This window comes from Palaemon carinicauda, chromosome 27 (genome assembly GCF_036898095.1).
Source record: "Palaemon carinicauda isolate YSFRI2023 chromosome 27, ASM3689809v2, whole genome shotgun sequence".
NCBI classification, from domain to species: domain Eukaryota; kingdom Metazoa; phylum Arthropoda; class Malacostraca; order Decapoda; family Palaemonidae; genus Palaemon; species Palaemon carinicauda.
In genome coordinates, this window is record NC_090751.1 from 89,508,977 (window position 1) to 89,524,372 (window position 15,396).

General features: G+C 41.6%; 1 protein-coding gene across 5 annotated transcripts in view; it reads left to right on the top strand.

Moving 5' to 3' along the window:
- The window catches only part of TBC1D5 (TBC1 domain family member 5), a 136,512-nt gene that overhangs the window by 68,660 nt on the left and 52,456 nt on the right, over positions 1–15,396 (top strand). For 3 of the 5 annotated variants that reach the window (XM_068351226.1, XM_068351230.1, XM_068351228.1), the window contains 2 exons: positions 6,169–6,257; positions 6,510–6,620. In XM_068351226.1, coding sequence (XP_068207327.1) covers positions 6,169–6,257; positions 6,510–6,620 — 200 coding nt within the window. The remainder of the gene's footprint in view (positions 1–6,168; positions 6,258–6,509; positions 6,621–15,396) is intronic. The other 2 variants (XM_068351227.1, XM_068351229.1) reach the window with 1 other exon arrangement.

Below are 15,396 nucleotides of genomic sequence, written 5' to 3' on the forward strand. Positions count from 1 at the left end.
TCTCTAGCGGTAGTATCTCAACGGGTGGCTGGTGCCCTGGCCAACCTACTACCTATAAAACAGTCTAAGAGAGATAGTTCTCCTTCTTTGTATTCTGTGAGTAATGACAAGAAACGAAAGATCAGTTCTGTGGCGAATGTTATCACCCAAAAAGGTCCTTCGTGTCGGGAATCCACTGAGGCTCCAATCATGGAAGATGACGGCCATCATAACTTTGTTTAATATTTTATCACCCAGTGTTAATAATATACAATAGGAACTTGAACTATTTCTTATAGCGGATCCTCTGGCTATGGTTGCTGTTCTCCCTGATCCTATTGCAGTACCATCATTCAGTCCCTGGTTACCCTGTTATGTCTAGATCTCCCTCCCCTCTACAAGTGTGTTGAGGGGAGATCTATACTGTACATTGTATGTCAGCTTATACAGATAAGATCTCTCCGTTCTTAGAGGTATCTTTAATTAGAGCTGTGAAAGCATCTTGGCGTTCCCACGCAACCTTAAATTAGAGCCTGCCATTTCCCCTGTACTAAAGCAGCATTATTGAAAGACCCATATTACCTGTCTCCAGCTCAAAGTAACGACCAAGGCCTGCCTAGTACGCCCAGGGATCCTCGGCAGAGATCTCCCCTTAAAAGTTCTCAGAACGCATCAGATGACACTTCTCTTTTTTACGAGGGTAGTTGGACTGCTTCGGCTGCCCTCCCCCCCCCCAAAAAAAAAAAAAGACTTGTTAATGCCCAGCTGCTCTAAACAAGTATATACTTCCAAGCCTAATAGAGCTGTGAAGGTGAATCAAACAAATCCGGCTTTACCCAGAATTTTTTCTATTAACAATTCATCCAGGTTGAACATTCAGAATATCAAGTCAAAATGCTCCACTGTATCTTAGTGATGACGTCATGGTGCGCGCTGCCATTCTATCGCGTGAGGTAACTCCTTCACATCTTGGGCAGACCAACAGGTCTAAACAGGTTATTACCTCCAAACATCATGACGTCACAAACCGCGCTGCTATTTTGACGCTTGCTCCTGTTACTTCCCTGTCTCCTATTCCTGTCACAATATAAAGGATGCAAGGGGAAGGAAAGAAGTCCGAGGAAGATTTAAGAACTGCAACCATTAAAATGAAACAACCGAATTATAGCATTACAGTTCATGATTTCGAGAACCTTGATGCACGCTGAAGTACTAGTTCTGCTGATGTACCACCCCTTGAGGTCCAAATATTGGGCTCAGAAGCCTTGCACTGTATTAAGATTATGAGCCTCATCCATTGTTTGGATGGATTGGATTAGCCACCTTGTGCGCAAACTGCTAATAGATGGTGCGCTATCTTCTTACAGTCTCAAAAACCCCAGATACAGGTTTGATGCAGCTCTTTCAAATCAGACTAAAGATGCACTAGACTTTCTGAATACTGGACACAAGTCTCTGCATCGGGAAACTTGCTTAAGGCCAGTAGGTCCTTTAAGCTACCACCTTTACTTCTGCCACACCAGAGATGTTTTTACGTACAGTCGGGCACTTATCAGAGCCTACTTCCTATTGGCGCTGATATGGCTAATCTAGTTTCATTGTTATTAGCAGAGAAACTGACTAATCTCCCCTCCATTGTTTCTGGGCTCAAAATGGCAAACATGGAAGTAGCAGCTATGTCTGCAATCCAAGTCTGCTTGTGGCTAGACCACTGGCCTAGAGCAGTCTGCCGCTTTGCAGAAGCAAGAAGATCTTGAAAATGAGCATGTTCGTAAACAATTTGAAGAATTATCTAGGTCTGGAGGTGAAGTCTTTAGAATTTCTTCTGCATTAAAACTTACTCTTATGGGGTAATTGCGTTTTAGAGAGGCACGACACTGTCTTAGCCAGATGCTCTAGATAGCTGTCTCCTAGGGATACATTAGCTTTAAGAAATTAAAAGCTAGAAAGTTCCCCTTCCCTTTTCCTGCACTCAGAGGTAGCGACAATGATCGAAAAGGTAGAGAGGTTAGGACAAGGTCCAATGGTAAAGAGAGCAGTGGCACCAAGGTTGCCCTCTCCCCAGGAACAGCTAAGTAACTCTCCTTTTAAGCCAATTCCACAGGAGATACGACTTTTACCCCTAACCGATGTTCAACAACCCGGGAAGCAAACCCCTGACCTACCTTTGTCAGAGGGGACACCCCCTCATGGACAAAGAGTGCGAGGCCACAGAGGTTCCCGCTAGGGAGGGCATGTCCCCATCTTACCACCAGAAGGAGATGACTACAAATCTTTTGGTAAGGTGGAAGGACTTCAGGGCCAATTCTTGGACGGTAGAAATCTCCCATTAAGAATATCGAGACCCTTTCGTAGCTTGTCCGCCGCCTCTGACCATCTTTAATATTCAGCAACTTTACTCTTGTTAGAGGAAATCTCCAAGTTGTTGGCCAAAGGCCATGGAAGAAGTCTCAAACAAGTCCAGGCTTCCTTGGCAATCTATTCCTGGTAAAGAATCTGATGGGTGGTTTGAGACCCAACTTTGACCTCTCCCACTTGAACCTTTGTGCTACAAAGAAAGTTCAAAATGGAGACTCCAGGCACTGTTTTCCAGGCCATCAGGAAGAATGATTTCCTTCTGACCATAGACCTGAAAGATGCCTACTTTTAGTTCCCCATCCATCCTGCCTGAAGGAAGTACCTAAGGTTTCCCTTTGGAGGCAAAGCATTTCAGTTTAGGGTGCTGTGCTTTGGCCTATCAACAACTCCTCAGATCTTCACCAAAATCTTTGCCCTTGTCTCAGCCTGGGCTCTTGCTATGGGCATCAGACTCCTGTGATAACTGGACGACTGGCTTCTCCTAGAAGAATCCCTAGCTCTCCTGTTAAGACACAGGGATCTACTCATAGATCTGTGCAAGGAGTTAGGGATACAACTGAATTTGCAGAAATCCAGCCTTGTCCCCTAACAGTTTATCGGGTACCTAGGCATGGGCATATACTTGGTTCGAGCCAGAGCCTTTCTATCAGCCGTGAGAATTTCGAGGTTCAGAGAATTGGCAACAACCTTTTTGAAAGGGGAACCCTTCCTGTCCACTCTTGGCAGAAACTGCTAGGCCATCTCTCCTCATTGGAGAAACTCTTTCCTTTTGTGAGAATGCATCCTTGGCTCATGCAGTAGACTCTGGAGAACCAGTGGTCACAGACATCAGACCATCCTGCAACCCTACTACAAATACCTCAGAAGATAGTAAAAGACCTCCTTTGGTGGCTAAACAAGGAGAATTTATTAGCGGGAACCAACCTTCAGGCTCCTCGCCACAATTTATCCTGTTCACAAATGCTGCTCACTAAGGGTGAGGTGCTCAGCTAGGAAGGGGGCAAATTTTGGGCCTATGGTCAGAACAGGACACAGCTTTCACATCAATTTACTGGAAATATAAGTTGCACAATTAACATGCTCTACTTCACAAAGTCTGAGAGGTCACTAAGTGGTGTTGATGAACGACGACATGCTAATGACCTACATCTCCAAACAAGGAGGTGCAACCTCTCTCCTGCTATGCAATCTAATAGTAGAGATAATAAAGTCGACGCAGTCCCGAGTAATTATCTCGTCGAGGTTCATCCCTGGGAAGAGGAACTTCATTGCAGACCATCTGAACTGTCGAGGGATGGCAGTTGGTTCAGAATGGTTTTTGCTTCCTCTAGTGGCAAAGAGACATGTTTGCCACCCACCTAAATCACAAACTCCCTATGTTTTGCTATTTAGTCCCAGACCAAGCTGCAGTAATTAAAGATGCATTCCAGCACCCATGAGACGGATCAGACGTTTACGCTTTTCCATCGTTCTGTCTGATTTGTCAGACATTGAACAGGGTCTGAACATCCAAGGGAGTCAGAGTAACGTTAGTAGCTCCAAAGTGGACAGCAGTGGAATGGTATTCAGACCTGCTGGAACTTCTCACAGAAGTCCCAAGAGAACTTCCAGAATGGCCAAACCTGCTGCAACAACCACACCTAAGAAAATTCACTGTTGGAGACTATCCAGCATCTCCTCTGAATGAAATGTTTTTCGAGACCAACTGGGAAACAGCTTTTAGGATATCTCCGAAAGTCTTCCGCAGCAGTATACCAGGCAAAGTGGAAAAGCTTCTGTGATTGGTATCGTTGAGGGGAATATTGCTCCACTCAAGGCCACTATTCCCCTGATTGCAGACTTTTTGGTGTTCCTAAGGAACAAGAAGTCCCTTCAGTCACTGTGGTAAAAGACTACTGCTTGGACTTGAGCCAGGTATTCAAACTAAAAGGGCTTTATCTCTTCTCGTCTTGGGAACTCTCGGCTCTTATTATGAGTTTTGAGCAGTCTTGCCCTCCTCAAGAACTCAAAGCCCCTTACTGGGATGTGACAGAATTTCTACGGGCCTTAAAACAAGCCCCTTGTGAACCTATGCATAAAGCCTTAGACGGGGGCCTTACCATAAAGACTGTCTTCCTTCTTGCTTTAACTTCAGCCAAGAGAGTAGTGAAAATCTTGTCACATTCCAGTGGATGGAAAGAAATATCTGGGTCTTTTTGTAGCTGTTTTTGTGGCCAAAACTCAGAATCTGGTTGAAAATTATCTCTGATTTAACTCTTTCATGATCTTGTTTCAGATGTAACTGATGACCCAGATGACATATTAAAAGGTTCCGTAAGAGCACTGCGTAAATATCTGAAAAGAACGCAGTTCATGAGCACTGGCCACCCCAAAAAGAAAGTATCCAGAAACACTATTACTTTCTGGTTGAGAGAAGCAATCATGAGAGCTTATAAATCCTCAGGGGAAGTGTCTCAAGGACCCCCTCAAGCACATGATATACGTGGACTTGCCGCAATCTTGGTACAGTATTCCACAAAAACCACTCTGTAGCACAAATCCTCAAAGCTGGTGTATGCAAGAGACAAACCACTGTTATGGCCCATTATCTTGAAGATTGTACACACAGGTCTTTAAACACCTTATCTATAGGTCATATTGTTGCAGCATAACAAATAATCTAACTTATTATCTGCATTATAAGGGTATGTAATGGTCACTAAGGCAGATGGTGATCTTATTTGGACTTGAAGCCTTCTCATGGATTCACCCTAATGCAAGTAAGAATACCTAGGTTAGTATTTGATGATATATTGAATTTTTTATATTATGCAACACTCGTTCATATCACTTCACCTCTGGCAAAGAATATTCTCTTTACAAGCCAACTGCACTGTTCACAAATAATTCACTTGTGATATCTTGTAATTACTTACAGTAATTATATCTATGAGAGAGGAAGGGCATACCTCTTAACTTCATGGAGACTTCCTCTCACCGAAGGAAGACTCCCATATAAATGATTTAGAAGTTTGTATCTGTGTAGGAATATACTACAAATTTGATAACATTTTTTTTCCTAGCAATACAAACCTGAGTCATTTATCCAAGATCCTGCCTCAACTGCACATAAGTCTTTGACCAGGTGAGAGTTGTGAGGAAGCGCTGTGGTCAAGTGATATAGGCTGTATGCACAGCAGTTGCCTAGCAATGAAACATGATGCACAGCAGTTGCCTAGCAATGAAACATGATGCAATCAAACTGATTTTCTTTTGATTGCCTGGTTGTAAAAAAATGAGACTAAGAGTAATCCATATAAATTACTTCGTTTTTAATAGCTGGGAAAAATACAAATTGTATTAAATTTGTGGTTTTCCAAGCCCTTGTGTAATGCAGTACAGTACAGAGTTTTAGTCTTTTCTGTCAAGGTCTGTTCTGTTTTTGTTTTATAATAGTGAATGAATACCCATGAATATTGTTTCATTGAAAAAACAAAATTGCGAAGGGCAAGGTCTAACTGCCGCAGCAGTAACCTCTCTTTTGATGTTTTAAGAAATTCTGGAAAATAGAGAGATTTGTTGGGCCAAGATCATTAAAGTTCTTAGATATGATTAGGCTTACTGAAATGGTAGAACTAATAAGTTTGTTTTTATGAAACGCTAACAAATTATTTTAAAAGCTCTTATTTATCTATTATTGTACCCAGCCAGTTTGAAATGCAATTTTAAATGCATGATTTCATGAAGATAATTGTACATGAAAATATTTGAGATTTTTTTTTTTTGTATAACAGAAACCAATAAGTGTTTTAAGATAATGATGAAGATTTTTAGTAAAATCATACTCAACAGGGAATGCACGAAGTGTTAGCACCATTTATATTTGTACTCCACTGTGATCACCAAACTCATCAGCATGCAAATGAAATGGATCCAACATCGTAAGTACTATAAGATAGGATTTGGCTAAAGTATCTAATTTCTTGTGCATGATATAAATTTTTCACTTTTACATGATTGTGCTAGTTGCTTTGTGTGTGATAATTTGTGTTTATCTCTTTATTGGTGCTTGCAAAAGTTGATAATCATTAATCAGATACTAATTTTAACCAGAGAATGTCATATTATTTTCAGGGTTACTAAAGGTATGATTGCATAGCTAATTATTAAGTGAAAACTCACAAATTTTCCAGAGATGACAATGAATTTGGATTAGATTATAATGAAGAGGAAGTCAAAGATACTGAGGAAGAATTGCCTTACAAGAAAGAATACTCTTTTGTTTTATCAGGAGAAGAATATGAGTATGTGTGTATAGCATATATGATACTTGTTTGCTTTTATTAGCTTCTGCTGTAAATCCTGTAGACAGTAAGGTGTGTAGGTTGCAAGATGTTCAGGCCACAAGATGTATCCACAACAAGTGTAGGCCTTAGGACATTTATTATTATACAATCCTTGTAGGTGTTTTTTTTTTATTTTCAAGTGGAGGTGTTATATTAGTCTGAATATAACTTTGTTGGTACTCAAATATAAATCCTCGTCCCTTAATTGAAGTTATTTCATCTTGACTGGAACTCTGCTTTTAAAATCTTATCGAGGTGTGTTTGTAGTAGCAGGTAGAGGCCTGCACACAGACACCATCACTTTGACCCTTAGCCATCGAGGCGTACGCACATACTCTTGGGGTCCATTTTTAGCTGTTTTATTGGCTTCTCTTTCTTTTTACAGAGTGAAAGTGTGTGTTTTTGTGATGGAAAGACCATGTGTGGACATGCTGTCCGGCCCTGAATGAAGTCCAGCACCCTCCATTAGTAGGATTCACGTGAATCCCCATCCTTTGTATGCCTCTTGCTTGACTATTTTCAGTCTCCTTTTGTAACAAGGGAGAAATTGGCAATTTGCACAGTGGTTTGAGTACAGGAAGAAAAGAAAGGAGCCAAAACTGGATTGTTTGCAGTATAGTCATCTTCAAATTGAGGAGGGCTTTCACTCTTCTTTCTTTTTTAGGTAACCTAACTTCTGACTCTTCTCAGTCTCCCTCCTCTGAGCTCGTGACAAAGACCGATGACTATGACTGTGACATTACTCTAGCAAGCTGCAAGAGACTGGTAGCTGCTTCCCCAGGGAAGGCTCTTATTCTCTGCTCTTCACCTCTTAGAGAGCTGCATTAAATTGGCAAGAATGCTAAGGAAATGGCCATAAGGATGTTCAGGCCTTTCTTAGCCCTGGAGGGTGTCCCATCAATGCATAGATTGCCACAAGATCTCACCTAGATATGCTCGCTTATATACAGTATATACACACACTCATTGTGCTTGCCTAGATATGCACTTTTGTCAAGCTCACCTGGATATGCATGCTCATACTTACCCGAATATGCACACTCAACGTGCTCTTGTACATATACACTCTTACCTAGATATGCGTGCCCATCAAGTTCACCTATATACTCGCTCCCATCATGTTTACCGGGATATTAGCACTCACACTTGGCGCTTTCCCTTTCACGCTCTTATGATTGGTGCTCGCTCTCCTAGGTGAGCCATATTGCATTCCCCTGATCACTCATGCCCACAGCATGCTCACGCTTTCTTGCTCACTATTGTTTAACCCTTGCCACATGCTCCCTGGCGTGTGGGCTCTCTTCATGTTATGTGCTCACACTTCTATAGAAGCGTGCTCTCCGGCGCATACGAGCCTTTCTTCTTTAGGACAATCTCTGGCACCCCCAAGCAATCCGAGTGTGGGCACTCATCACGTTCTGCGCACCCTCCAGTTCAGATGAGTACAACTTCCCGTGCTCATCTCCTGTAGATAACCAAATCTTTCTACAGGGCAAAAAAATAAGTCTGTTTAAACTCAATATTATGATCACTCGCATTCTCGCACTAGAGAAAAAGTTTCATGAAATAGTTCACCCAGTCATGACCATCAAGTGTGCTGGCAATCAACTTGTAGTGACAAGTCACCAGCTCATGACTAAAGATGTGTGCATGCCTCGATTGAAGTAATGTCCTCAGAAGAGACCTCATGAGGGAGATCTTCTCAAAGCAGGCAGTCACTACAAGAATGTGATAGTTGTTCACATTAGAGTCCCATCTTGGCCACCTCCTCCATGTAAGCATTCTTGAAACCATGGTATCGAGTAAATCTGAGGGTCCTTTTGACGGTATACCGTAAGCCCTGCAGAGGTATATGTACTAGCCCAGTCACTCAAGGCCAACGCTGAACCTTAGGAAAGCCCTCCGTGCTAGTAAAATGGGAGTTGAAACAACATGAAATATAGTCTCCTTGACGTAACAGGATGGTGAATTGAGGGAAAATAGTAGGTCCTACAACAACTGACAAAGGGCCCACACCTGCAGAGGAAGAGAATCTACATTCGTAAAGGTTTTAGCCCTGATCATAGGGCAGAGCAATCAAGGGGAATCAAGAAACGCCTTGAAAGAAGGCGTAATTACCATTGACGGGCAAATTGGAGCCCCTCAAGGATCAAAACAGTCTTTAAAGTTTTCTTGGTCAGAACTGGTTGAAGAAACTATAAACAGCATTGATAAACAGATCAGCAGGCCTAAGAACTCTCTAAGAACTAGCAGATCATAAAGGATCTCTCCAGCTCTTTCCTGTCAGAGGACAAGCCCTGCTCTCCTCCCAATCAATGTGGGTATCATGACTCTAACCTCTGGCATCTTAGTCGCGAGATTGGGAACAGAGCACACTCTCCTCTTCTTCAGAATCGGATGCCATAGAAGCCACGTACTTGGCCGTCCTATGAACAACCTCCTGATTGGACCATTGGTTCAGTGCATATAATACTTTGCTTCATCCCAGACCCTAAATGATCCCGAAAAGAGGGAAATTCATGAACCTAGTCTTGTCATGAGCCAAAGCGTTGAACTTTTTGGGCATACCAGTGGGGGAACTGGGTATTGAAACAGAGAGATTCAGTGGTCTTAAAGCTATGGAAAAAGTTATGGCATACATAAGCTCTTAACACTGCAACATTCCAGTAAAATAGAGCCAGACTCTGTTCCCAGCCCAAGAAGTTGACTACCCAATGGAAAGTTAGAGGAAGAAGTCAGGACTCTCTTTTCCACCAAGCAGTGACCTTTAAAGGTCCTAGCACATTTTGGGAGACCCCTGAGGCATTTGTTCTGGAAAATTTGAAATCTTCCCAAAAGACTTCTTTGGCTTTGCCAAGACCCAGGGCAGCTCCCATATTGGCTCGAACTTCCTGCAGGGGCTTGGACACCACCCCCTACCCTTCGACCGTGTTCCTACCTTTTGACCACCCCTGTTATGGTTAGACCAGAAGAGGCAGAGGTAGGAGAGGAGTCAGATGGTGCTAGGACCAGTAGTTCCCTGTTCAGACTACAAATGTGTGGAAGACTGGTGAGCCAATGAGTGAGGTGGCAGCAGGACGGTGCTAACATCTGGACGATAATGGTCCTTTAGGAGGGTACCTTATTCAGTTCGTTGGTTTTCCTCTTCCTCACTCGGATACCGAAGAATTTGTCATCCCAAATTCATCAACGTACCTCTCCCTTCTTCTAGAGATAAGGAAGATGTTGAACAAGGGAGCATTACACATCAGATATGGTAGCTCTCCAGGCTTTTACAGCTGCCTGTCCCAAGTGTATTAGGCATCATGGATCTGGAGACCGGTTATCAACCGCTTAAACAAGTTTGTGCGGCAGACACTTTTCAAGATGAAGACGACATACAATGTACGATCAGCAGTAAGGAGGAATGATTGATGCTGTCACTGGATCGGAAAGACGCATACTTTTTTATTCCGGTCTATTGGTCAAGCAGGAAGTTCCTCTGCTTCATCCTTTCGGGGGATAGTCTTTCAGTTCAAAGTGCTTTTTTAAAATCTCTTTGAACTTTCAACTGCTCGACAGGTATTCACACGAGAATTTGTGCTTGTGTCATCTTCACCACATGCAACAGCATTTGCTGGTTGATACTGTTCTCTCAAGGACAGCTTCTCCAGCACAGAAACAGACTAATTGTGTTTTGCCACAATCTTGAGGATCATAATAAACTGGGAGAAATTCAGTCTCAACTCCAAGTAAAGAATGGAGCACCTGTGTATGCTGATAAATGCTAAGGAGGAGATGTATCCTTCGGAGAGTCACATTAGCAGACCTGGGAAAGTATAGCACCCTTTCCTCATCAAACAACTTATTCCTACAAGACAATGACAAAGTTACCAACCCTTACCATCTCTGGAGAAGCTCATGCCTTCCAATGGTGCCTTAAGGCACACTGTTTGGCAGCCACCAATTCCCCTCGCCATCTAGTTCCAGTTGATCGAGAAGTACGGGATGCTTCCATTCATGTATGCATCGAAGGAAGGGTGATGTGCACCCACGAGGAACAAGATAGCCTGAGGGGGCTGGTCTGAGGACTAAGACACCTGCACAATGTCTTAGAAATGAGAGCAGTTATTTTGGCCCTGCAGTCATTTCAATAGCAACTGATTTGTTACTTAATGGTGCTTAAAAGCTACAACACTACTGTAGTGTTCTGCGTCAACAAGCAAGGAGGTACTGCTTCATAGTACATCAGCAAATTGGTTAGATGGGTGCACTTCCGGGTGCTTGACAATGCAGTGCAGGTGTTGGCAAGATTTATTCCAGGCAAAAGTAATAGGACCGGAGTGGTAGCTTAATCCTCTAGTAGTGAAGAGTTCTTAATTGTGGGGTTCTCAGTCAATAAAGTTTTTTGCCACAAAGCTCAACAACAAACTTCCAGTCTACTGTTCACCAGTCATAGACTCAGCAGCAGCAGTTCTAGAGGATGCCTCCCAATACCTTTGCAGTGACCTCTACCCTTATGCTTTTTAGTTATTCTGCCTGGTTCTAAGGATGATGAACCATAGGTTATTGATTACCTCAGATCTCAGGCTGACCGTGATGGCTCCCAAATGGCCCCGAGCAGAATGGTACCTTGACCTGCTGATGCTCTTGAAGTTCCAAGGCAACTTCCTCAATGGCTCAATCTGCTTATATAAGCGAAGGTACCACACCATTGACATCCTTGTCTCTTCACATATGGAGACTATCCAGCATCCCCTCCAAGAGGAAGGCTTTTCACGAGGCACTGCAAAGATGATTTCTGGATCTCTTGAAATCCTCTGCTGTAATCTACTGAGCAAAATGGGCCATTTTCTGCGATTGGTACCATAAAAAGGGTAATTCTCCAGTCAGATTGCATATTTTCTTATCTACCTTCACCAGGAGAAGCTCCTCAGTCTCGGCAGTAAAAGGCTATCGTTCAGTCTTATGCCAGGTCTTTTGACTGAAGGCCTTAAATCCTTCCTCATCATGGGAATTATCAATGCTCATGAGGAGCTTTGAGCAGCCTTGCCTGCCAAGAGAACTCGGACCACCTCCACGGGATATAACCAGAATCCTAAGGTCCTGTATAAGGGCTGCCCACAAATTACTACAAGTTTTGGATAAGAACCTCACTCTAAACTGTTTTACTATTGGCATTAGTCTTGGCAAAAAACTAAGTGAACTTCACGGTATTTCCCATTTTGTATTTCATTATGAGAGATGGGAAAGGTCTATTTCACCTTCGTGCCAGAGCATTTGGGGCATGACAGACAGTCTGGATGATTTGCTTCTTTGTCCTGTGAGGGAGCTTAGATGATTTGTAAAGCTGTCGGGAAGGCGCATTCCCAAGGTGCAGACAACCTTGATTAAGATACAGGCCCATGAAGTCGGATGAATGGGCTCAACGCCAGCTTTTAAGAAGAACCTGTTTGTGGCACGCACAAGTTCTAAAGGCCGGAGTCTGGAAATGCCAGACAAACTTTACAGCCCACTATCTGCCAAAGGATGCCCACTAGTCTTTAGGAATGTATTCATAGGGACCTGTGGTAGCTGCTCAGTAGGTTGGGTAGTGTACTGAGCTCCTCATGAGACAAGAAGCATCTTGTCTAAGATAATGGTTGTGACAAGAACTAGGATAAGAGGTAGAGAGTCTTGGTCTTCTTAACTTTCTTCCTTTCCCTCTATGTGCAGCAGTCATCCCCTTTGCTGGATCAGACATTGTATGCAGCAAATCTTCCACACTGAGCACTGTTCTATTGACAATGATAAATAAGTTATATCCTCCATCTTTCTTACAAGGGTGAGGATGGTTTGTATGTAGAACCTATAACTGTACTTTAGATTAGCCCTTGATTGACAGTAAATCTTTACAAGAATATAGGTTCTTCCTTGACCATCTGTCCTTACACAAGAACCTAGCCTAACTTTTGAGGACCCCCTCTCAAAGTTAGGTGGCAACATTGAACACCCCTCACTTCTTAAGGTTAAAGTGCCTTAATATCTTGGGATTTTAAACCAGTCATTATGGTTACAGGAGCTTCCTCCCACCTAATGATGAGTCATTTATTAAAGGACAAAGGTTTGTATTTGCCCACAAACACCACAAATTTTAAAAGTAATTTGGATATTTCCTTATTTTATAAACCTGAGTCAAAGTTTCACTTTCTGTCTCGACCACACCAGAAGCCCTAAGTGAAGGTCAAAGTGGTTTCTAATTGGGAGGAGTGTTGCTTTCCCACCACCTGCCAAAGTCTACCGACACACCTCGTTAAAATTTTAACGTGAGAATTCCAGGCAAGCTAAAATCATACTCCTATTAATGGACTTTGAGTTTTTATAGTTAGGAAAAATACAAATTACTTTTAAAATTTTATACCATAAAAATTTGATTTGATGATGTTATGCAGCTTAATTAGACTCCAAGAAAGATTAGTTAACCTGCATAGGGCTTGGGTGATAAGATCAACTGTGTAGAATGGGGAAAAAAAAACTATTTTATTCATATTTACTATATTTCTATAATCATCTATTGTTTATATTGCTTCTTTTCTGGAAGTTTTATCAACATTTACCCCTTAATATAAAAAATACTTCTAATTTTCCTCCCTTTCAGTAGACATGTGTCTTTAGTAAAGTAATGATGCACACTGGCAGTTATTGGGAGGAAGCGAATTTGCGAGTCGGCAGAAGCTCATTGTCTTTTCAATCTTAAGTCAATATTATTTCATATCCTATTGACTCCCAGTTTGGTGGGATGGAGGGTTGGCATATATATGAACATCAGTCAAGTATGGAAATAACAAATTTTATTATAAATTGTTTATTTCTGTTCATAATGCTGAGTTCCACACACAAATGAAGATAGGATGCCATTTAAGGAAGGATAGATAGGTCATTTATGGAATCAAGACAGTAAAAATGGTTTAGATTATTGGCAACAAACCATCTCAAAATACAGTTTGAAATACAGGACTTCAGATTGTCTATAAGAATATCTAATCTCTAATTACAATAAAAATAAAGCTATCAGACCACATCACCAGCAGTCACCATAGGAAACCGGGCTACTTTAAGATAATGTTAAGCAAAAACTGACTTGGTGTGTCATTGAGCTGCTGCTAAAATTCTTTCCTGAGAAAGATTTATTTACACTTTCTATATCATGAACCTTAACCTTCAAGGCTTTTATTAGGTTTGGGTCCAATTAGAGTTTCTGTGACCAAATTTTGAATTAGAAATGATACTGTATTTTGGACAGAGAACTATTTGGAACTTTTATCCCTCAAAGTGAATTAAGGACACCTAAGTATAATGTCCATAGTTTTGTCCAAATAATACTGAACAGCGCTTAAAGAAATCTATTTTTTGATGAAATGCTTTCATCCATTTCTGAAGTGTGAAAAAAGTGAGGCAAACTCTTGGTCATGATTATTTTTTGCTCTAAAGGAAGACAAAAAAGAGAAAATCATCTTATGCTCCCTAAAGTCTACCGTAAAAGATTGTGCTTGTAGTTCACTTGGGTTTTCAGCTGAAGTCAATGCCAATAGGAAAAGTTTAGGTGGTAGATATTTAAGGGAAAGATTTTACCAATGGTTGAAAAATCAAACCACCTATTTTAAATACTGTAAAACCATATCCAAGTTCCAAGAATAGACTTGGCTACGGGCAGCTGAAATTGAACACTTCATAAAAAAAGGAAATTTAATTTTTTTTTTTTACAATGTCCAAGCTAGTTCTATTCATTTGGTACATTCCTAGTTTTACACCAAGCAAAATAGACTTGCCATTGTCTTTGATACAGATTATTGGTTGACTGTCTTTTAGAACCTATGATAGGTAATCTAGAAGGCTTGGAAAATGCTTTGTTTTTTTTAGAATATGTTGGTTAGCCTAATGTGGTTAGATGTAGCCTAGATGGGTTTGAAGGGATTGCCTAAGTAATTGTTTGTCAGAGCAGATTAATTTTGTATGGCAGCCTTCTTGGTCATTCCAACAAGTCTCCCCTGATTTGTGAACCATTCCCTTTATGGCCATATAAGGGCCATTAGTCATCCTGCTGTTCACAAAAATCCTGAACTTGCTTATCACCTGTCGAATCATGGCAAATGGGGGAAAAAGTCTTACAATATCTACCTTCCATTTTTAAATTTCTAGACACACTGATGGATGTAACAACCATTTATTTGGAAAACCAGACTTTCTGATAAGCTGATCTGCTAAGACACTTAATTTCTCCCAGAATAAAGTGAGGACGAAGGCATGTTCCTCTCCTGTTTGCCCTAGTTACCAGCACCTCTGCTATTTAGTAGGGGGAGGGTGACCTTGTATCCGTTTGTTCTGGGTATAGGTTAGTGCCATTGTATTGTCTGAAAACACTGCCAATGTCTTCTCTATCGCCTGGTTGTGAAGAGTTTTTAATATTGCTAGAAGCCCTCGATAATTGACAAGCAGAGTTGATTCCTGTGAGGTCCCATTCCCTAGCAGATATAAATGAATTACTGTAGTTATGCTATCCTTCTTGAGAAGCATCTGAAAACAAAGAATGGTCGGGGCTTTTTATATCCAAGAAAACTCCGAGGTAACCACCTGCAATTGTCCTGCCAGCTCAGCACTGGAATTGATAATTGTCTAGATTGGCTAGTGTGTTCCAATGTAGATTGAAACCAAATTGGAAAACCCTCATCTTTAGATGCCCATCGGAATGAATTAAGGCTGATTCACACGACCCGTT